Here is a 24,780-nt window from a genome sequence, read left to right on the forward strand (position 1 = left end):
AGAAAATGTTCTTTAGTGTAGCACATACCACACACAAGACAACCAACAAGGACAAGCCTTAAAGATACTTGGGGGCCTAGGAAGAGAATATGAGAGTGGGTCCCCTCCCTAAAGTTTATTAATAACTTTTGCTCCTCCTCCTCCTCCAGTCTTTCAGGGTATCCTTCATGGTCCCTGCTGCCTCCTCACCTTGACCCTCATAATGCCCGTGGGATTAAGGAGGGGGTTGTGAGCCACTTCAGAAATATATGTTCCTGCTCTGGACTTTAGAGAGGTTTTGTTTTTTGGGGGGGGAAGGCCCACATAGCTAGTTTATATGCATTTTTGAAGATTTACAATTCAAGTATGCCAAAATGTGACAGTTCTCATCCATCTTCAGTTTTGCCTCCTCAGGCTCCTATAACCACACAAACTTGGGCTACACTTCACCTAGATTTGCTTCTCCAACAAACAGCACTTTCAATGATGCACAACTTGTTTCGCTAAACAAACAATTTGGCAATTAGCAGTTAATGCCTTCTGCTCATTTAGAGAGGAAATACAGAAGAAATTTTGCACCAAAAGCCAAAATCTATTTTTCCCCCATATTTACAGAAATGTGGCATTGTTAGATTCCTGTTGTGAAACACTCACCTCCTATTCAGCAATACCTCTGAACTCAGGTTCTGTAGGAACCATATCCTTGGGGTACAATAGGCCAACATGACAAAATACAAGGCTTGTGGCTTTTCAAGACTGTGGCTAGCTAAAACCAAACACAAGAGGGCCGGGATGGGGTGTGGGGTTTCAAAGCAAAGACTGCTTCCTCTCTTCCATCTGCCAAATTTCACCTGCATTTTGCTTGTAACAGATGCCAGAAGAAAGTGTGGATTTTTTGCATGTATTCCACTAAGTAAAATTTGATCGTTTCTAGTAATTGTTTCACACTCCCACCATGCCTGAATTGGTTGCCAATTTAAAATATGAATACACCTGTAAACAATTAGTGATAGGACTGTAAACCTACTGGAAGCTACTGAATTTTACTTAATGAACACATTAAAAGTGCATTTTCATATACAACTACATTGACATATGCTGCTGACATCCAATCTGGCCCTTCAGCCACCATGAAAGGCTACTGTCTAATTAGGTCTGCCACAGGGAGGGAGTGTTGCTGATGGACTCATGAAAGAGATATACAAATAGTATTTAAATTATACCATTTTGAACGTCCTTCAATTTTATGGAGTGGTATTTGGAACAAGAATTAATAAGGTGCAGAACTTCCATAATCCTCTAAAAATCAATGCAACACACCAAGATAGAGATTCATTTATAAAAATTAGTTTACAATCTCACCTACTTATTCCATTTTTTTTTTTTACAGGTTTGTGTAACTATGCCCATTGACTATCAGTTTTCATTACACTGCTAAAACATTATTTTCATTTAGTACAGCAATACCTAAACCCTAAAATGTTTACACTAAACTATTACATGAACTACTTTGAATGTGACATACAGCAATTTACTGTACCTTGCATTTTGGATTCAGCTTTAAAGGTGATTTTAAAAGTCAAACAAGATTATTACAAAGTATAGAAAATGCAGTTGAAATAGCATACATAAGTAGCTGTATTTTGTAGAATTAAAACACTAACATTACCAGGAGAGAAAAAAAAAAAGAGAATGCCAATAGAACAGAACATTGGCATAAAGTGATGGCTCACCCTCAGCAACGAGATGTCCATTGGGCATTCTGGGGTTTGTTCCCTAGCTTATTGGCTATCTGGAAGGCGTAAACCAACATTTATTGATGTTTTAACCTTTATTTATGGTGAAAATGCATGAGCCAGAAAGCATGGTTTGACTTTCGCAAGGTTGCCAGTTAGAAGAGACACCTTTTTCTTTGTAAACTAAGAAAATCTGGTTTCAGAGTAGCAGCCATGTCTTTTAAAGAAAATCTGAGATGTCAGTAAGGGAAACAGTATTCCACACTGACTTTTACAGAATAAGTAATCCAACAAATGTAAGTGGTAGATCGCTTCTTTCACTAAAGGTAAAGGGGAAAAAAACAGATAAACGACACTTATTTAAAAAACCCTCTATTATCTCCCCCCTCCCCAACTCACCGTTTTTAAAGTACTGGTACATTAATGTTTTTTGTATTCCGCAAGTGGGATAGAAACCTAGTCAGTCAGCAAGGTAAGAGCCTAAAAGGGGGTCGGCGGTTCTTGGCGTGGGGCTTACACATACACTAGTATTAGTCTGCGATCCCTGGAGAAAGGGGGCTACAGCAGAGCCCAGAGCTTTACAGAGGCGTAGAGACACTCAGCCTCACAGCACAGGCGAGGAAGGTAAAACGCCCCATTCTCCAGAGAGATGCCGAGTCACCGAGGACCAGCCGCTCGCGGTGCGTCACAACCGCTGGGAGCTGGGGCTAGGAGCCAGGGCAGCACCTCTCACCTAGTGCTCGGGGCTGCAGCAGGGGCCCGTCGGCAGGGAGCACCCACCCCCCGTTCAAGTCACGGGGAGCCCGACGCCTGCCTTCCCCAGGCAGAATCCCAACGCCCTGCGCACGCCGGGCCCGCCCGCTCCAGCCAGCGACGGGTTAGCAGCGCCCCCCTCAGAGCCAGCCCCTCCACGCTGAGGGACAACGGGGAACAGGCGGACCGAGACCAGCGTGTCAGACACGGGGGGGGAGGGGCGCTACCCAACGCCCTTCCGAGGCAACCTCCCCACATGCCCCCCCCATCCCCGCACGCGGCTGCCAACAAAAAAAACGCTTCTCGCCCCCCGTCTCTAAATCTTTCACAGGGGCCTCCCGATTGGCTACCACCACCGTCTCCTCCCTCCCCATTGGCCGCCCAGTGACCAGCACTCCCCGAAGCCCGCTCCCCCCTCAACTCCCTCCCCCCCGAGCTCGGCCCGCCCGGCACCTCACCGTGTAGTAGGAGAGCAGCCCCGCGTTATAGTCCAGCACGAACCAGCGGTACTGCCAGCCCTTCATCACGTTGGTCCATTTGCTCAGCGGCCCCTCCATGATGGACGCCATCTTGGGCGCCAGCCCGGCACCACAGAGCCGGAGGCTCGGCGGGGACGGGGGAGACAGCGGTGCGAGCGGGCTGGGGCCGGGCACGCAGCGAGAGGGGAGAAGGGAACAGGGACTAAACAAACAGATGGGAGGGGCCGCCGGGAGAGCAAGAGACACAGTCGGGGGCGGGGCTTGCTCACGCAGAGGGGGGCGGGGCCAAGCAGCCAACAAAACAACCCGCGGGCGGGGCCGCAGGGAGACCTTTGCCTGGTTACGCGGCTAGGGGAGGGGTCAGGGACTAAACAGCGCGAGCTAAGGAAATACAGCGGAGAGGCTGGGCCGCCGACCGGAAGTGACGAAGAAAAAGAGGACGTGGCTCAGGTCTGGGGGCGGGGCCATGTCCTGGCGCCTCACCCAGGGAAGTTGTGAACTCAGCAAGGGGGTGGGGTCTGGCTCCTCCCTCCGGAAGGGGTGTGTCTCCGGGAGCGGGGCCCCGCCCAGAGCAGTAGGCGGTGCCAGTCTCTTCACCCAGGAGCAGGGCCTGGCTCTGCAGGCAGGGGGCGGGGCCTCGGGCTGGGGCTTTTAGAGGGCGGCCGGTTGCCCAGCAATGACTGAGGTGCTGGAGGGGCGAGCGTGGCCCGTGTGCTGTGCCGCAGGGCTGGGGGCCGAGAGGAGTCAGAGCTGAGCGTGGGGCAGCCGGCAGGGCATGAAGGCTGAGGTCAGGAGCACTGGGCAGCATAGGTACTGGAAGTGGGGTTGCTGCCGCATCTCCTGCCTTGAAGTAGTAATAACCCACATATATGGTTTCTGCCTTCAGCACCCCCACTATAAAAATTATTCCACCACCACTGCTGGGCAGTGGGGCCAATTTCGAGGCTAGAGGGAGGTGTGAGTGCAGGGGCTTCAGAGTGGGAGGGCCAAGTGTGCAGCTGGGAATAGTGGGCGTGAGCTGTGAATGCAGGGCTTGGGCCAGGGACTGTGTGTGTCGTTTGAGCCAAGGCTGCAGGGGGTGAGCACTGAATGCCAGCCTAGCTATGGATGAGGGACAGGGCAAGGTGTGGGGAGCATGGGCATGCATTCCGGCAGCATTCTGCTGGCATCTAGTGCCTCAGATACTGCCCACTAGCCCCTTTCTGATTCTGTATTCACTGGTGTGCTCCTGATGAAACCGGTGTTTACATTACACAATGTAACAGTTACAGTTTTCTGGTCTAACACCTTAGGCCTGGTCTACACGGGGGGGGGTCGATCTAAGGTACGCAACTTCAGCTACGCGAATAGCATAGCTGAAGTCGAAGTACCTTAGTTCGAATTACGTACTCGTCCTCACGGCGCGGGATCAATGTCCGCGGCTCCCCCGTCGACTCCGCCACCGCCGTTCGCGGTGGCGGAGTTCCGGAGTCGACGGGAGCGCGTTCGGAGTTTGATATATCGCGTCTAGATGAGACATCGAGAAATCGATTGCTACCCGCTGATATGGCGGGTAGTGAAGACGTACCCTTAGACTCCTCTGTTACAGTTTTCTGGCTCCTCGCTTGGTCTAAGGTCTTAGACCAGAAAACTGGTTAAGGTTTAGTCATCCGTGCACACTTCTCATACCATTTTTATGTCAGAGTAGCTCTAATGACTACAGGGGATTTACTCCTGATTTACAGTGTTGTGAAAGGAGAATTGGGCTTCATTAATATTCCTCTCTGTAATGCAAAAACATTCATATTTGGCCTTAGCAGATAACAAATACTTTCCTATTTGTAACTTATCCTGCCATTTCACATCTGACTGCTCTAAAAACCTCACAGTGGTTGCTACTGTACATCGTTTCCAGCTGCAATTTAAGGAGTTTGATGTAATATTTCTGGTAGACACCAGATGGTGCCCTTAAACACAGTCTTACCAGTTCTGTTGTGATGATGTACAGGCAGTTCAATCTTGCAGAAATTTTTGTCAGTTGTAACAACTTTTTTTAGCTGTACATATCTCCACTAAAGTCTGTTTACAGCTTTAGTATTTCTAAATGCAGAATTGCTGCCTATAGATTATACCAACATAAGCAAAATAAAACATTACACGATGTCAAAACTCTAGTTTAACATGTAAACCTTTCATTGGTTTGGATCCTGGTTGTCTCAGATCACTTGTTTCACTGTGTCATACCACAGCAATTGAGACCCTCCAAACAGCTGAAGTGAACATCTGTCTTGTTTAATTGTGAGAGGGCTGGAGGTAGCACATTCTCAGAGAGGGATCCTCCACTGAGGAATTTGCACTTCCTCTTGGTTTGATTGAGCCTCAAATTCAGATTCCAAGGCCAGAACGGACCATTGTAATCATCTAGTCTGATCTCTGTAGTAAGAGGAGGCCCTGAGATATAAACCTTGGTATCAAGACCCAGTATGAGGCCTAAGGCCTGAACTAAAGTAATGATCAAGACTTTGCTAACATAAAGCAAAGTTAAGCTGTGAGCCAGAGGCAGGCCTTGCTCACAGAAGCTGGGAAGGAAAGGGCTGATGCTGCAAAAAGAGACATACCTAAAAGGCACTGGACACCAGATATCAGAACATTCGCATACTCGTACACTCCACACAGATAACAAGGAACAGGCTGACCCATCCCAATGACAGGGCCAAAAGGGTAATATGATGGATAGAGTTGTTTTGTTCGAACTAACATGTACAAGGTGAGAGGCGGCACCTTACTACGTAGAGGGGTTGTACCTTGCTATGTAGAGGGGTTGCACCTCATACGTCAGAAGTGATGTGTAACTTGTTTGTACCTGTGTATAAGAATGCATCCCTGGGGCGGTGTCTTTGTCCGGCCGAGGGGGCAGTGGAAAGTCCCGCCACTGACTGAGCCGAGTCCATTGCCAAGAGGCACTTTCTCATAGTATGCCCTGTAGAGTAACAATCTAGGGGGAACTATCATTGTGTCTATACGGCAATAAACCTGGCCGACATGCCTTCGTACCTTACTAGACTCTGTGGTCATTGGGGGGTTCTCTTCGGATCTGCTGTGTCAGCTATCTGCAGAGCTGGGACAGCACACAGAGGGAACACACGCACGCAGCCGAGTGATAGCAACATTGGAGAAAGCAGAGCACCACACTGGTAGCATCTGACAACACTCTCCTGTGTAACACAGGTCATAGAATGTTCCAAAAATAATTCCTAGACCGTAGCTTTTAGAAAGATAACTTTGAAAGCAAGATTGGAACTAAGGTGTACATTTTTAACAGTGAGAGTAATTAACCATTGGAACAATTTACCAAGGGTTGTGGTGGACTCTCCATCATTGATACCCAATCTGAATTTGTTTAGCTTCAGCTTCTAGCTTTCTCCACTAGAGCCACATAGACTGTGATCAAGTCACCCTTTCTCCTCCTCTTTGTTAAAATCATAGACTGAGCTCCTTGAGTCTATCACAAAAAGGCATGTTTTCTAACCCTTTAATCATTCTCGTGGCTCTTCTCTGAACCCTCTCCAATTTATCACCACCATTCTTGAGTTGTGGACACCAGAACTGGACACAGTATTCCTGTTGCAGTTGCACCAGAACCGAATACAGAGGTAAAATAACCAGTCTACTCCTACTCAAGATTCCCCTGTTTATGCATCTAAGGATCCCATTAGCCCTTTTAGCTGCAGATTTGCACTGGGAGCTCATGTTGAGCTGATTATCTACCATAACCCCCACATCTTTTTCAGTCACTGCTTCCCAAATTAGAGTTTCCTCTCCTGTAAGTATGGTCTATGTTCTTCGTTCCTAACTGTATACATTTAGCCCTATTAAAATGCATAATGTTTGCTTATGTTCAGTTCACCAAGCAATCCAGATCTCTCCATATTAGCAACCTGTCCCCTTCATTATTTACCACGCCCCACAATTTTTGTCATCTGCAAAATTTATCCAAAATGATTGTATGTTTTCTTCCAGGTCGCTGATGAAAGTGTTAAATACCATAGGACCAAGGACCAATCCCTGTAGGATCCCCCTGGAAACACATCCCTTGAAGATGATTCCCAGTTTACAATTATATTGAAGCCAATTTAATGTGTACCTATAAATTGATGTTCTCACCTCTAGGTTACCCCTCATGCCTGGACATGGCGCTACAAGTGATTTTGCCTCATGCATCTCCTCCGGTAACCACTTTCTCAGTCATAGTGACCACTCAGCTGGTCTCTTCCCCAGACTCCCTCAGTGGGTCTTCTGTGGCTCAGCCCTCTGGCCAAGTCAGACACTCATTCAGTCCCCTTGCAGGGTTCAGCGTTGAATAAGAGGTCCTTTACCACTCCTAGGCTTGACTTCACAAACAAAGAGTTCTTTACCCCTTCTGGACCCAACATCAATTTGTTTTGCCCTTGTAGACCCTAGCTCATGGCTCCCCCACAGAAGCCACTGTGCTACTTGTGGGTTGCTCAGCCTCTTCCCAAAGCATAACTCCCCTTGTTCCTCCCTACAGAATCCTCCTCTCTCTACTGAGTGCTCAGCTCTATTTAAGGGTATGTCTACACTGGCAGAGTTACAGTGCCGGCAGTTACAGCGCCACTCAGAGAGTGATGAAGGGAATCCACTGTTGTGTGTTCACACTGTCAGCTGCCTGCGCAATAGCATGTTCACACTTGCGGCACTTGCTTCGGTATTCGGAGTGGTGCACTCTGGACAGCTATCCCACAGAGCATCTCTTCCTCTTCTGCTGCTAAGAGTTGTGGGAAGGCGGAGGGGGTCAGGTGGCATCCTGGGTCCTGTCCCAGTGACCCGTGATGCATTGCTTCACATCCCAGTAATCCCTGTGCTTCCATCTGTATTTGGCGCCATCTTTCAACGGTTTGTGTACCATGCGTTCTGCCTCTTCGGACTGCAGGAATGGATCCTGCACTGTTGACCGATATGCTGCTCGCTCTCATTAACACATCATGAGTGGCAGTGGAGTTATTCCTTAAACTACAAAGGCAAGAGGACTTTGACATTGATCTCACCACGCGTAGTAGCTATGACACGAGATTGCTTGTGACATTCACAGAGGTGCTGACCACAGTGGAACGCTGCTTTTGGGCTTGGGAGAAAAGCACTGAATGGTGGGATCACATTGTCATGCACTTCTCGGATGATGAGCAATGGCTGCAGAACTTTCAGATGAGGAAAGCCACATTCCTGAGACTGTGTGATGAGCTCGCTCCAGCCCTGCAGCAAAAGGACACAAGAATGAGAGCTGCCCTGTCATTACTTGTGTTGATGGCATTGTGGATGGCTTTGCACAATGGGCTTCCCGAATTTCAAATTCTGGCACCAGACCACCTAGCCACCAATGCAGCTTTTCAGAACACTGGTCTGTTCAGAAGCTGCAAGCAGGGACTTTTCCTAGACTGCCCTGCCCCTAATGCCATGGCTTATAAAGCCATATATGGGGAACCTTGACAGCAGCAAGGAGCAGTTCAACATCAGTCTGAGCAAGTGCAGAATGTCAAGTATCAGGGGGTAGCCGTGTTAGTCTGTATCCACAGAACCCTATATGGACCTGGATGATGACACTATTCCTATGCTTATAGCCACGTGCTGTATGCTACATAATATTTGTGATTTTGAAGCTGAAAGCCACTGAAAAGCCACTTCTTCTCTTGCTGTGAGTGCAGCAGTGCAGCACTTAGAAGGAGGTGATTGTGATTGCAGCAGACAATGCACTGTGAAGGTTTAAAAAAATTTTTTTTGCAGCTTTCTGTTTGCTTTGCAAAAAAATAATGGAGATCAAACAAAAAAAAAAAAATTTTTTTTAAAAAAAAAGGGGAGGAGAGAGAACAAAAAAAAACACATCAGCACTGTGGGGATAGGGAGGTTGTGACAGGCAGGAGTGGAATGCAGTGGTGGTACACTGTAGCCAGGAAGTTAATAAGAGCGTGTTGCGGTGTCTGAGGGGCACAGTCCCCTCACACTTTTTTTCTCTTTTTTTTGCTGGAGTACATCATGACATCATGCAGAAAGTCCTCTTTAGTTTGCCATCCAATAGAGAGAGAGAGAGAGGCAGACCATGTCTGTGAAGCAAAAAAATGCAACATTTAGCAAAGCAGTGTTTGTTGCACAGAGAGACCACTGATGATGATGATTAAAACAGCACAGCACACATTCACACAGCTGTCACTAACTGCCCCCCCAGGCAAGCACACATGAGCCACAAGACCCCAAAATGGTGAGTAACAGCAGTGTGGAGGAAAAATACTCTTTAATGGGGCAGAGAACAAGCAGCTCTGCCAAAGAACCTGCAGCAGCAGATTGCCCAGTATCTCCATGAGGGTTTCGTGGAGATGTACATCAACACTGCTTTGCCTGCCCTCCTGCCCCCCAACAAACAACAACAAAAGCACTCAAAAAAAAAGCCACTTACCAGGGGCCTCCTCTCCTGTTTGCACTTTGCCAAGCTCCGACAACTGTAACTGGCTAGCCTCCTCTCGGATAGAGAAGAGCTACTGGCTGCATGCATCTCTGACTGCCGAGTCATCCTTTGCCTCTGGGTCCCCCTCCCCCTCCATGTCCTCGTCCAAGATTTCCTCCTCCTGGCTTGGTCCACTGTATCACCCAGCTCTTTTTAGAGAACCGGCAGCTTGTGTGCACAGTCCTGGCGAGCGGCAGTTGTGCTTCTGTTGTGGTGGTCCACAGCCAGCTCCTTCAGGGTATGTCTACACTACCCACCGGATCGCCAGGTAGTGGGCGATCTATCGGGGATTGATTTATTGCATCAAGTGTACACGTGATAAAATCAATCCCCAATCACATGCATCGAAAAATATGTGTGTGGGGTATCAATATTCCTGCTGGGGCACAGCTGGGACTGGACAGCCTCCTCTCCCCAAATGCTGATGAGGTCCAGTAGCTCGGCATTGCTCCAAGCAGGGGATCACCTGGTGCGTGGAGCAGACATGGTCACCTGGAAAGATGCACTGAGACCACTGCACGCATCACTGAGCAAGCAGGAAGGGGACTTTCAAAATTCCCAAGGAACTTAAGGGGGAGGGGCGGCTCATGGTTGATCACCTGAGGGCAGGGCAGTAGAGTTCAAACCGATAAGCAGAGAAGCAAGAACAGGCATTGTGGGACACCTCCTGGAGGCCAGTTGCAGCACTGTAATTGACCAGGGTGGCTACACTGGCACTGCGGTACTGTAGCCCCGGTACAGAAAGCTGTACGCCTCTCGGGGTGGTTTTTTTTACAGCGCTGCAACTGCACAGTTTCTGCACACTAAGTGGCTTAGCAATGTGTACACCTTGGGAGTTACACCACAGAAAGCTGCTTTACTGCACAGAAATTTGCCAGTGTAGACAAGGCCTAAGTAGTGCTTGCCCTGCTTCACCAACACAGCTGAGGTCAGTCTTTCTAAGTAAGCCCCATTACACCCAGCTGGGGGTCATTATTAACCATTATGTTGTCAGCTCATCAGTGAGGCTGCAGGATAAAGGCTGAACCCAGCTTGCTTCAAAGGGCCAGACAGTTTGTGACAGTGCATGTTAATTTTATATCATTCTAGTTTTTTTAATCAAAATATCATGTGGTACCAAGTCAAATGCATTACAGAAGTCTAAGTATATTACATCAACACTATTACCTTTAAAAAGCAACAAAGAGTCCTGTGGCACCTTATAGACTAACAAATGTATTGGGTGAATATTCACAAAAGCTTATGCTCCTATACATTTGTTAGTCTATAAGATGCCACAGGACTCTTTGTTGCTTTTTACAGATCCCAACTAACATGGCTACCCCTCTGATACTATTACCTTTAACAACCAAACTTGCAATCTCAGCAAAAAAAATATATATATCAAGTTAGTGTGACAGAATCTATTTTGCTGTGGTGATTGGCATTAATTTGTTGATCTTCAGCTCACACTGCAAAGCCCACTTTTTGTCGTGGGCTTTTCCTAAGGAGAAGTGGACTGAGGGCTCATCTAGATATGGATAAAAAGTGTATTTTTAAAACATGTTAGCTAACCCATTTTAACTAACACTTTTTAAAACCGTAGCATAGGTAGGCAAGTTGTATTAACATGGTAGGTGGTAGAGAAGAACCCTAGTCTCACCCTGTTTTTAAAACAAACTTTGTATCCTAGTTTAGGCATGTCCTGAGAATCTGTGGGCAATATGGCAGGATTTAGAGAGTCGTTGTTTTGTGCATTTTTTAAAAACTAAAAGGAAACCATAAAAATATAAATAAATAAATACATATGAAATGTTAATGCACTATAAGTAGCAGTCAAGTCTCAGCACCTTACATCATTTTACAGTTTGATCATCATCAAATTGGTCCCATGTTCATTCCATACCCTCTTTCTTAATATGACATAGGATGAGTTGTCCTTTTTAATGCGTGTGTGTGATCATTTCATTATTTATCTGACATCTTTGGTGAGTATAATTGAATTTATTCAGCTGGATCCCACTGACAAAGATTATAGGTGCCATGTAGAATTTACTTCAGAAGGTTGGTACAAACACTTCATTATTTTTTAATACATCAATAAACTGAAGTCAACCACAGCTGCTGTATGACCCATCCATAATCATTTGCATGTATGTCTTCAGTTTTGAGTGAGCAGTCACCAGATTAGTTCCTTATTTAACTCTGTTGTTTCCCTTTCTGTGTTCGTGCTTTGCTCAGGTTGGAAGTGTTTTTAAAAATATGATAGTTTAGGCATCTGCAGACTGGTTTCTTGTGATACAGTCCTCCATAAATGCAAAATAGAGACTTGACAGACAAGCACACCACCCCGTTTACATCATTAGGTAAAGTGTTATTTTATTATGATCAACATATTTTAGAGAAATATAAACTGTAGGGATCACTACAATTGGGGTGGAATACAATAGCCAGTATAATCTTGCTGCCCTTATTTCAGGCAGAGTCCCATCAATATAAACACTTCCTTACCTTCCATCGTGCATTTGTCACACACAGTTAACATATTTTTGCAGGCATCCAAATTTTGTACGCAGTTTCCATAAACAAGCTTAAGACAAAGTAGCAAAGACCTTACTAGAGTCAACAAGATAGTATGCGGGTCTTAGCATGGTACAAGATGTTTTTCTTGCCATTGTCATGCTACTAAGATAGTATCAATAGCACTTCTTTGAGTTTGAAAACTAGATTGTGGGCGCAATTCTATATTGTGCTGTGGCCTTTTTACACCAATCTGACAACAGAATGGAGCCAGGAAGCCGGCCGAGCTGGTCACCCAAGAATTCCCTCTGTAAAGAGAATCTCTAGGTAGTGTAGAGTCATAATGGCTCCATGCCACCCCTTGCCCCTACTTGCAGTTTGACCTCCAGTTTAACAAAACCTTGGTTAAGTGAAGGTTGTTTATGTTATCTCATAGCAAAGCACTACACATATCCAAGCCCTGTATTCCAAAGGTTTCTGAAGTCTCTCAAACCTTATGGAAAGTTGGGGTTGCACTGTTGCAACATGAGTAGTGAGGTACAAGTTAGAGCAGCCTTATGCTGGAGGCAGAGATGCTGGGACAATTTGTATAGTGGGAGTGCTGAGAGCCATTGAACCAAACTGTAAACCCTGTATATGCTGGCAACCACTTCAAGCCAGGGAGTGTGGCAGCCCCCCCAGTAACCCTACTTCCAACACCTACGGCTGTAGGGCAGGCAGGAACTCCATGGACCACCTTTGTTCATAGCTCCCATTCCCCAATACATGTGCTAGAACAGCTCAGCCAGAGCAGAGAGCTGAAGCCAGAGCATAATTTATGTGGGAGAGCAGATGGTACTAAAAAAATATTCCATCCAACAAGACAAAAATGGATATGACTGTGCTAGATACGTTAGAAAAGCTGACGAAGATAGATACGATTGAAGGGTATAAATACCAAGGAGAGAGAGAAATTGTTTAGGTTATTCCAAGGTGGTAAAACTATTTATGTTAAATATCAGGAAAAATTTCCTAGTAATATTATTAGACCGTGAAATAATCTACGAAAGGAAGTAGCAGAAACTCCTCCGTTCATTGTAAAGTGGATTGGACAGACCATTGAAAAATATGCTGTTATGTGTATCATATATGCTCCCATTCCTGCAAACACATACACAAGTGCTTAACTTGAAGCACGAGTAGTCTCATTGGAGTCAAGCTAATAATGGGTACTATAAATAGTAACGTGCAACTCCAACTTTCCCTAAGGTTTGAGAGGCATCAGAAATCTTTCAAATACAGGGCTTGGATCTGTTGGCACATGTAATAATCAAAAGGAATCTTGTGATTTTTTGTACTAGAGTTATTTAAATATACAATATGATTAAACAAATCAGTCCTCACAGTGGAGAGGAGAATATAAATGGGTCCTGTGTCTCAGTTTTGATGCAAACAGATAAAATATCCTAGAACTTTCTTTCCAATGTTTATTGCTATACGTTCCAAATAAATAAAAGGCATTAGCAATAAATGTTCCCCACTCATCCCTGTACCTGGAAAGCTTCCTCCTGCACTCCCTTCCTTTCCTTTCCTAATTAAATGTGATTTATTCCTCTAGGACTGTGGTTTTCAACCTGGTATGTGTACCTGAACTCTCATTGGGGGCACACGAGACAAATCCTGTAATGGCCGACAACACATTTTATTTAGTGAGATTTGGCAATCTAATCATAGGTATATTATGACCCTATCTCAGATGAGCGTATGCAGTAGACTACATATTTGGAGAGGGGTACAAAACTTAAAAAGTTTGAAAACTGCTGCTCTAGAGTGTCTGGACTAGGTTTCTTAGGAGAGACATAAAAGGGAAGGGGAAAATCTTACATTCAGAAGAGAGAGTTATGAAGATTTGAGTCGTCTTCTGTCCTGTTATCTCCCGTCTCCAGGCCTTCTCCTCTGTTCATATGTCTTATCCCATGGATATTTTTGGGGTCCATGGCTGAGCAGTAGGCTAGTCCCCTCCTTTTGCTTCCTTCCCCAGGAGATGGGCTTTTACACAGGGAGTTTATTCTGGCACAACGTGTTCCTTTTTATGAAACGGTTAAATGCTTTTGTGGTATTTAGCATCCTGACTGAGATGCTGCTCTCAGAATGTTTTCAGATCTGGTTGATTCATCGAGTTATTTACTTAGCCCCTTTTAACAGTGCTAGTCCCATGTCCAGGAGGATAATCATGTAAAAAGGCAGACAAATAACTGAACATGAACCAACAGGCACGGGTGATCCCTTTGGGACTAGGAAGAAATTGTCTGGTGTTGAAGTGTGAGTTAAATGCAGAGTATGATGATGCTCAGTTAAACATTCTTGAGTGGCTCTCTTCTTTACCAAATCTAATGACAGCTCTCAAGGGAAACACATTTAAAGGGACACTGTAAAGTAGTTTAGCTTTATAAAATTTGCATAGATTTAAAGATGTTTTAAAATGGCATTTAAAAGGATGTATGTGATTGACTTAAGATGTCCGACTTGATTGCACATTAGCTAGCAAATGCAAGAAATGTAAACATACATTTTATTAAATCAATAACCCATTTCACAAAGTGCACTTCTCAGCTTGCTGAAGTGATTTGGCATTCAGAAATTCAGAGATCTACTGTAGGCCTTTCACTTGGAGGAGGGCCAAGCTGCTGGTGCAAAACTTTCATCTGCATTCATCACATTACACAATTGGGATCTGATAGGCATCTGCCCAGGCAGGCCCTGCACTAAGTCAGTGGGAGTTTTTTGCACAGAGTTTGCAGGATTGAACTATTAAGGGAATAAAATTAAACAAAACAGAAAGATCACTTATTACCAAAATGCAATCTAGACAATATCAATTATAGGAGCATTCTGCAGCGTTCTTGTATTTGGACTGAACTCAAAATGTGCCTGTTAAAATTAAATTTCAGTAGTTTCAACTTAGGCCTGATCTACACTTAAAATAGATTGACCTAGCTGTGTTACTCATGTGTATGAAAAATTCACACCTCGTAATGCCATGGCTAAGCTCACCTAACCTCCAGCATAGATGCTGGTAGGTCAATGGAAGAATTCTTCTGTCAACCTAGTGACCGCTGGTTGGAGAAGTGGATTAACTACGGTGATAGAAAACCCTTTCCATTGCTGTAGGAAGCAGCTGTGCTACAGCACTACAGAAGAAGTCGTCTCCCATTGACCTAGTTACCATTTCTCTGGAAGGTGGATTACCTACACTGACAGGAGAATTCCTCCTATCAGCCTAGGTAGCTCTTCACTGAAGCACTACAGGAGAGCAGCTGCGCTCTTTTAAGTGTAGACAAGCCTTGAGAGGAGTTAACTCAAGTGTAGATAACTCAAGTGAAGACATAGCCAAGCATTAGTAGTGCCTGCAGGAAGCAAGCACTCCCTCAAGGCATTAGAACCAGTAAATGTATCAAAGAGTCTCTTGCTGGTATATCTTGAAATAATAGCAGGTGAGACAAGCATTCATGTGGCTTTGTTTAGGTAAGTGTATTTCCATATGCAATCATTAAACTTCATATTCAACTCTATTTCTGAGTGCTCCAGTACTGCTAATGCCAAGCAGGCAAAAATCATGAGTCAGGTGCCAAAAAAATCATGACATCTTAAAAACGATGAGGTGTTTTAAAAAACAAACAAACACATTTTGAATTATTTTTGTTAGCCTTCTGGTTTCCAATCATTTAGGGTTCACTTGGGTCATGTTTTCAAGCTTTTCTTCACAACCATGAGGGGTAGGCATTTGTTTATTTATTTAAATTAAATCTCCAATTCTCATGCAATCTCTTGATTCCCAAAGTTGGAACATTACAAAAGAAAAAAAAAATCACAAGAACTGGCAACACAGGCTTCAGATTCACATGCCTTAGTGCGGTTTGCCCTTTAGAGCAAGCAAAATTTGCAATGGATGACTGGAAAAAAGGGAAAAAAGAGAAGAGAAGCCCCCAAGCTGACTGGACCCCTTCCGTGGTCATCTGAAAGGGTGTTTCGGGAAAACTTTCATTCCACTTAACCTTTACCTTTCGGGTAGCATCTGAATAGGCCCAGCGGGTCTGGCAGCTCTTCTGTCTATGTCAGGGGTCCCCAATGCAGTGCCCACGGGCACCATGGCACCCACGGGGCATCTAAATGTGCCCACGTCCTGGCCGGCGGTCGAGCATCTGCCAAAATGCCGCTGAAATTCGGCAGCTTTTCGGCAGCGACACCTCTGGATGACGCCGCTTGCTGCCGACAAGCAACATCATCGAGAGGCGTCGCCGCCGAAATTCGGCGGCATTTCGGCGGATGCTCAACTGCCGCCACGGTCCTTCATCTGGTGCCTGCCAGACGGAAAGGTTGGGGACCACTGGTCAATGTCAAACAGCATGTGCTCAGAAGGACACACTGCATTCAGGGATATGACTTCCCCGAGCACATGAAATTTGAATAGGATGTGCAGCTCAGTGATCTTAAATAGAAATGTAATGATTGCACATTCAAATAAACTCAGCTAGTTTATTTTGCATAGTATGAAGCATGCACACAGCTTGATGATAAGCAACATTGAGCCAGTAAATGCACAGAGTACTGAGCCAGATTCAATGTCTGAGCAATGCAGAGTGAGAGGAAATCACCCAGTTTCCCCAGGAATTCCTTCATCATTCAGGGAAGTCCCTAGCAGACATAGAGCTGGTATAGCCACCAGCACTGCAGTCCTGGTGTCAAAGATGTGTTGGGGGGGAGGCGAGGCAGAAGTGCCTTGGAGACTATCACTATCTCTATAGTGATGTTGGAGTAGAGCTGGCCAGAGAATCTGCGATCCGAAACCCAGTCTATGATGGCTCCTCCTCTCTTGCTGGGTCAAGTATATCTTGGTCACAGAAGAGAATCTGGCCCATAAACTTCAGTGGTGTGTTAAGTAAAAACCTTGCTTTGTTTTTAGTGTTCTGGTGGCATTTCCCTTGTCTTCCCATGTTAATTGCTTCACAAACTTTTTTTAGATTACATTTTTGGTTGTTTGTGTGGTGTTTGTTTTTTGTCCCTGCCCTTCTTATTCCCTCCCTATCCCCATATCTCCTACTCGGTTACTTTTATCTTTCACGTAGTTTGTGGTCTTGAAGTAAATTCCTTGTCTAACTTTTAGATTAGAGTGTAACTTCTCTCTTGAATTGACATCAGCATTCTGTGGCTCAGTAGCTACTGTGCTGAATAACAACATCCTTGGCTGGAGATGGAGTATCTTTAGTTACCAATACTTACAGATATATGACCACATCCTCCTCTTCTCAGTTATTCTGATGTAATCCCAATGAGATCAGTGGAATGGAACTGGTGTAAGTGAGAGGGGAATTTGACTCATACAGGGCAGTGATGGAAGTGGTAAATTATTAAGAGACAGAAAGGACACTAAAGGGGTAAATGTAACTTTATGTAGAGGTTTCCTATATTTATATGTTTGATCTTACTGTGTCTCCTCATTATTGGTCTTCAGACTAGTCAAGATGCCAAATTTTATGCAAGATTTGAGCTCTTTAGTAATGAGGGTCAGACTTTAGTAATTCCATTTACCATAAAACATAAACAGAAGATTGACTGGGCTGGTAGATATATTAAACAGTTTCCTGCAGAACTTAACCAAGAGGATATGCATGGAGAGTCTAATTAGTACATGATGTTTGGTAAGGTCTCTGAATATTCTATATCTGTTAGAAATGCTTGATAATGTCCATTTGATAAAATAATTTTATAATACGTATGGGTAACTAACTGTAATCACATATTTTAGGAAATTTAAATTATATAATAAAGTGTTGTCTTGTCTATTGTCCCAGTACTGTCTGATCAACTGGGATGAATTTGGCCCTTAGTTAATAATTCTGTTGCTGTCTCAGGCAGAATAGAATCCAGCTCCCTCTTTCTTAGTTGTCAAGTATCAGAGGGGTAGCCATGTTAGTCTGGTTCTGTAAAAGCAGCAAAGAATCCTGTGGCACCTTATAGACTAACAGACGTTTTGCAGCATGAGCTTTCGTGGGTGAATACCCACTTCTTCGGATGCAAGTGCTTTCTTAGTTGTATTAGCTCTGTAGGGGTGAAAAGAATACAAAGTTATTTTTGTCCAGTCCTTGAGGTATGTATGTGTAACTCTGAGTACACACAAGGAGCAGATCTGTTGCATTCAAAACATGTAATGTTTACATCGTCATTTTTCAAAGCAGCACTACACTTTACAAGAAATAACAGTGCATAGATTGATTAAAAAGTGACAAAGCTGAATGTTACAGTAAAGTACAGACATTTGAATGTTGCAAATTCCAGTGAAGGTGAAGAATTGTTTGTGGTGGTTGAAGGGGGTATAATAAAGAATAATTGTTTGAAAAGGAGAATTTGAGCTGAATGCCAGAAACCTTTTTCTAACAATGAAGTTAATTAGATTATGGAGTAGTTTCTCAAGGGAATTGGTAAGAACCTGCATTACTTGGTCTGTTAAAACTTGACTGCATCAAGCATTGTGTATATACTGCAAGAAACAATCTTGCTTTGGCAGTGACATGGATTAGATGAGCTAACAGCTCTTTCCCCCCGTAAGTTCTCTGCTTCTGTGTTTTGTTTGAGTCTTAAAAATCTGACATTTTTAAATGAAAACCAATATTATCATTATCCAATGTTACAATATATTGAAACAAGCACTATAGGGGCATGTTCTAAGGCCCTTTCTCAGGGCCATGTTGTGCTCTGTGGATGAGCAAAGGCAGGGAGGGCACAAGAAGATACCCCCGTGTTGCTGCTGACCACTGTCGTCGTCTCTGTGTACCCTGGAACACTGGGACTGTCCATGGATTGCCTGAGGTACAAGACAGCCAAATGGGATGGGGAAGAGTGGGAAGAGGCTGGAAGGCCCTGCTCTCTATACATATACCCTGGCATTGAAAGGAGGTAGTACAGGCACATTCCTCTGTGTACTGCAGAGCTCCAGGATGAATTTTGGCTCCCTGAAATCCCCGTGGGGTAGTACTATTATGCACCATGCCAGCACGGGGCTGTGCCTCAATGCACATATGAGCCCTCATTGTTTACTCAGCCCTTACTCTGGCAAAACACACAGGGCTTACTATGGAGAGGTGTTGAGTAGCTGAAGCTCTCATTGGGTCAAACCTTCGAGTCCTTAACTCTGGTAAACATTGAAACTCTATTGAAACTCCCTTTGGCTTTATTATCAGGGTCTGGCCTATAGAGAACAAAATCTTAGGAACCTAATTTAACAGTTATCAGAGTCTATTGTGGTTCCTCTAATTAGACCAATGCTCTTATTTCTGATCCCATCATTCCCATCATTTATAGGGCATATTGATCTTCTGGGCACACCATCATTTTGCTTGGTACAAAACAAATCATCCCATGATTTTATTCTAAATTTTAAAGAGTATGGTTAGTTCATAACCCCTCCCCTCTACATCATAACAATGCAGGCAGAGTGATTTAAAATAATGCTATACCACATAATAACTAAGATCATTAACCAAGCTATGAATGGCTAGGGTTACACGTGAATGGCTTTGGATGACAAAAGAAAATGTATGTTATATGTTCACATTTTTCCTGTGTATTTTCTTGCTTTTAAAATTATTTTTTCCAAATGGATATATAATAACTTATATAAGAATGCTTTAGCAATCACACGTTTTCCCTATTATATATTATTTCTATTGCACTAACAACCAAAAGTACACACATACATATAGGAAGATACAGGGCTTGATCATCCTTTTACTTACCTTTTACTTGATCTTCCTTTTGCTATTGGGCCTGCATCTCTACTGCCTTGCTCCTTGGGCCAGATCTTCAGCTTGTTTAAATCAGTAGCTTCATTGACTTCAATGGAACTATGCCAGCTTGTACTAGCTGAGGATCTAGCTACTTATGAAATCATTTACACATGTGCAAAGTGAATGCAAACTGGGTGCAAAACCTTATCAACTCAGAATTGTGTAAGGCAATGGAGAATCAGGCCCATTGAATATAGGGGAGGTGCACCTGTATGAGAGCAAAATCAGGCACATAGGCCTAGCTTCAGGGAGTTTAGAGTATAAGACTAGCAAGAGATTAAGGGTTGGGGAAAGGGACAGACATATCTGCAGTCAGATCCATTCCATTAGCATATAATTAGGTTTGGCAGAATTTGATTTTTATTTTGATAAGATAATATTGGTGTTTCTCTTTAAGCATTTTTTTATTTTTCAATTTAAATGTTCACAGTTGCACAAAATTATGGGTTTTAGGTATTTTTTAAAATATTTTGATTTACATTTTCACAGTTGTGGGAAATTATGCGTGATCAGACAGTAATTATTTAATGACAGCAGACATTAAGATTCAAAAAGTTAAAGCTTTATAACTGTTAAAATACAAATTGTCAACATCATATGTCAAAACATACAAAGTAAATATCCTTATATCAAACTGTAATAAATTCTTAAGCAGCATTTTTCTTAATTTGCCTATCTTATATTTTGATTATTGTTACTGTAAATATTTTTTCATTGGTTTGTGTGTGTATAATGAAATTGACTTTTACCAACAGTCACCAATAAAAATCTAATCCTTTCAAGCCTAAATATAATGCTTTTGTTTATATATTTAGAACACTAATGCAAATTGCTTAGATAATTAAAGCTTTGTGATATCCTTTATGCTGGATATATGTGGATTTGGAACAAAGAAGGTGCAGGTTATCTTTAATTACAAAAGACAAGAACCACTTAATCAACAAAGATATCAGATGCAAAGTACAATACATGTGTTCTAGTATTAAAGAGTCACTCCCAACTTGCAATCTGTTTAATTTAAAAAAATGGATTAAAAGTAATTTCAGGTACTATTCCTGCCCCAAGTCCCCCTGCCAAATTTTTTGATTTTACATTCAAGTTTCCTATTTTTTTTCTCCTCTATTCCTGTGTGAACAACAGGGCAAACCATTATGTAAAGGCAGGGGTGGCTCTAGCTTTTTTGCCACCCCAAACATGGCAGGCAGGCTGCCTTCGGCGGCTTGCCTGCGGGAGGTCCACTGATCCCGTAGCTTCGGCGTACCCGCAGCCGAATTGCTGCTGAATCCGCGGGACCAGTGGCCTTCCCGCAGGCAAGCCGCCGAAGGCAGCCTGACTGCCGCCCTCGCAGGGACTGGCAGGGCACCCCCCACGGCTTGCCACCCCAGGCACGCGCTTGGAACGCTGGTGCTTGGAGCCACCACTGCGTAAAGGATAGATTGTGCTTTTGGGCACAGCCCTGGATATGGAGCAGAGTATACCTGCATAGCCTCAGGAGGAGCACCATGAAATCATTGTACCTGAGAGACACCCCTCTGAGAGAGTTCCTCCAGAGCAGCCTTTTTTCGTATATAAATGGGTCAAGATATGTTTTGTATTTCCTTAAGATTTACATTTTGGTATGATGGTGAAGGGGGCCAACCAGTTATTTGGAACATTGCATTGGAAAACTACAGCCATATTATAACTTTAATGTACTTTCCTGTTTTTGTTTTGGATGATGTGTACACCCAACTGTACTCTGATAAAGGATCCTGATGCAAAGAACCCTGAAGACTGGGATGAAAGGGAAATGATTGAGGATCTTGAAGAGAAGAAACCAGCAGTGAGGGAATAATAAATAGCCATATTTCACTTTGGATACCATGACTTTGATAATTATTACCTTGAGGTCTCTTGATTTTTCCATACACATTTTTTAATAACCTGGTCTAGACTGGCTGACCTATATTAAACCTACCAGGCCAAATTACATCTTTGAATACATTCTTGCTATTTTCATTGATGTCAATGGGAGTTGCAGCTGTATGTCTAACTGCTGAATTTGATTTATGGGCACTCTAGCGTATTTTGCTTTCACTTTCTCTTAATTCATGTAGCGCAGGATGGAATCCTAGACATTAATGATGGAGAAGATGTATTAAATCATTTAGTTCCACCGCCTGCTTATAAATACGTAATAACAATTCATTAATTCACTAATTCTGGCTTGCTTACAAGATCTAAGAAGGATAGTAAACGAATGGCACACAAATGGTCATGATCAAACCCAGTGTTGCTTGAGTTTCTCTTTAGAGAAACTGCTCTTTTAATAATGTCACTGCTTTCATTTTGGAGTGAGTATATGTTTTCCAGGAAGAAATTAAAAGTTAAATATTGTTGTGGTAGTTTCAGGGCTGCCCATAGGATTCAGGGAGCCTGGGGCAAAGCAATTTCGGGGGCCCCTTCCATAAAAAAAAATTGCAATACTATAGAATACTATATTCTCGTGGGGGCCCCTGCAGGGCCCGGGACCTGGGGCAAATTGCCCCACTTGCCCTCCCCCGCCGCCACACCCCCCCCCCCCGGGCAGCCCTGGGTAGTTTCAGTTTGAGGTTCATAAGTCTTGACTGTGTCTGTCTTTGTGGGTAGTTATTCCAGGTAATTATGAAGGTCAAAAGTTAAATCTAGAATAATGTAACAAAACTCAAAATGACTTGCTGCTGTGTAGAAATCTGTAGGACAGACCAGGAAAAGCATGTAACCATTGCAGGGATTCATGGAGCCTGACTTAGCCATTAAGTTCTATTGACACAAGCCAGTAAAACCCAAATTCCATGCCCCCAGTGGCGGAAAGTCTACTAGGAGCAGAGATACAGCAGCCCTGAAGTCAATGCTCTGCTAGAGGACTGGGGCCAGGCTGACCTGAAAATGTACTGACTGAGATCCTCTGTTGGGCAGCCCATGCTAGCAGCACTCTTACAAAGGCGTGGCTGTCATTTAGCACTACTTGTTTCTAATGGTTGAACTCCTACATATGGTGGCAGTGGCACCACCACATGCCAGTCACTAAGTTGTATTCCCTCCATCTCAGCTGCTTCCGTGGTTTCAGAGAATCAAATAGCACTGGTATGTTACCTGTAGGGGTTAATCTGACTCAGATTTCAGTTAATCAAAACTCAGGATATGGTGGGGGAAAGTGGCACCTGTCCAGATAAAAATATTAAAGCTAATGAGGTTACTGGTTAACCCAGTGAACAAACAAATCTTTATTGTGAACAAAAGCATGCGTTTAAGAGAAAATGGGGTATTGTGTAAATCTGTTCCCATGTGAGCAGTAGCATTTCCCAGCAAAGCATTCATTCATTCATTCACAACAAATGTATTTTTAGAACTCTTAGCCTTTCTGACTCATAAATATAATTTCAGGACTGGGACCAGCTAGAACACTTTCCTGGCCCAGATGTCAAGAAGCCAGATGACAGGGATGAAGAGATGGATGGCAAATGGGAACCACTGATGATCTCAAACCTGGATTATAAAGTAAAACATTGTTGCATATCCTTACTGTGATTAAAGGTAATAATAATAGATTCAATATGGAATGGAAAAAATATCAGGTTCATAAAACTCTAATCCTGAGACTGTAGAAGAGACAGTACAGGTTTTTCTAAATCTCACAGTTAACACTTAATAAATATTGAATCTCATTTGTCTCATTCGTATTGTGAACTCCTTGGGGGCATGGCCTCTGCCTTTTCTAGGGCCAGGTTCTGTCATCTTTATTCATGGTAAAATCACCCAGTGATCTGAAAGTCTGAGTTCTTTCCTATTTGAATATCATCATCAGTAATTTATTTATGCCACTATTTTAACTTCACCATTTCAAAGTTGTTTTGAAATTCTTATTTGATAACTAGGAAGCAGAAAAGAAAACAAAAGTACAGGAAGACTAGTGTACGGAAATATATAAAGAGGAAGAAAAAGAAGAGTCTGAAAAAGAAACAGATTTCATCATCAAAATGAACTCTAATGGAACAAAAATAGTGACACCCTGGTTATAGTCACCAAGCTGTCTTAAGTATGGGAAGCAAACCATTCAGCCTCTCAATAATGCACTCTTTTAACTAAATAGCGGTGGTACATTCCAATTTTGAAATGAATGATCATACTTTCTGACGTACATAGAAAAATAGCTTTAATTTAGGTCTGCTCTGAAAATTCAATCCATACTACTCCCTAGCTACTAAAAAAAATTGAATTGATTTCTTCTTGTTTTAAACAGGTCAGTTATGCATTTCCTTGATTTATAAAGCCACCAGGCACTTTTAATATAGACAATATGCTTAGGAAAAGGGGAAATAGAATAAACTGTTGATTAAAAGCCTTTCAGCACAGTATTTGGTAAGCATGTTAGTTCTTGGCCCTAATTTTGGTTGAATAATCACACATTACAATGCTGACATGTTTAATTTATAATGAAGGCTGTTGTTGTTTCAGCATCAGTATCACTACTTTCCGTATTTCTATTTATGTACATGCTGGGTAGTGCAAGTGGTGGCTAAGCCTTTGACAATTATATTTATTGAAGGTCCTATTGAATAAAAGTTTTTTGAGACTTCTCTGGTTTAAAAAAGTAATCTTACGATAAAAAAAATATTTTCAGTGTGAAAGACTGCACTGCTATATTCCCCCAGGCTAGCTTATGAGGAGTTAATTTGTATTTTATATATTTTTGTACAATAGTTGTGGGGTATGAGATGCAACAAATGAAAGCAAAATATCTGGAGAAAGTATGTTTACAATCTTCAGTGAAAGGTTAAATCTTACTTTGAAGTGTTTTGGGATGTTATAGACTGTGTTTTATTGCTGTTGCATTTCAGGTTGTCAGGACTTCCATAAAACACATTTGTTTTGAAGAGATTTACTCTGTCTATTTTTAAATGTCGCATTCCCAGTTCCTGCCCGACACACTTTGGCCAACCACATTTTTTTATTTTTCAGGCTCTTGTTTATTTTCAAAAGTGAAGTGTTATGAGCAA

At 43.2% G+C, this 24,780-nt stretch overlaps 1 protein-coding gene and 1 long non-coding RNA gene across 4 annotated transcripts in view; one reads left to right on the forward strand and one right to left on the reverse strand.

Annotated features, from left to right (window-relative positions):
- Positions 1 to 3,250, reverse strand: part of OSBPL9 (oxysterol binding protein like 9) — a 107,403-nt gene extending 104,153 nt beyond the window's left edge. The window contains exon 1 of one of the 3 annotated variants that reach the window (XM_039484581.1): positions 2,927 to 3,250. In XM_039484581.1, the coding sequence (XP_039340515.1) occupies positions 2,927 to 3,037 (111 nt within the window). In that variant the 5' untranslated portion in view covers positions 3,038 to 3,250. Of the gene's footprint in view, positions 1 to 2,114; positions 2,382 to 2,926 lie in introns of those variants that run through there. The other 2 variants (XM_039484580.1, XM_039484577.1) reach the window with 2 other exon arrangements.
- Positions 3,251 to 3,618: 368 nt separating this feature from the next.
- On the forward strand, positions 3,619 to 24,506 carry LOC120371059. Its single transcript, XR_005584124.1, has 4 exons — positions 3,619 to 3,757; positions 21,510 to 21,650; positions 23,168 to 23,317; positions 23,659 to 24,506. It is a non-coding gene; the product is annotated as an uncharacterized LOC120371059 (long non-coding RNA).
- Positions 24,507 to 24,780: the final 274 nt, after the last annotated feature.

This window comes from Mauremys reevesii, linkage group 8 (genome assembly GCF_016161935.1).
Source record: "Mauremys reevesii isolate NIE-2019 linkage group 8, ASM1616193v1, whole genome shotgun sequence".
Lineage (NCBI taxonomy): Eukaryota > Metazoa > Chordata > Testudines > Geoemydidae > Mauremys > Mauremys reevesii.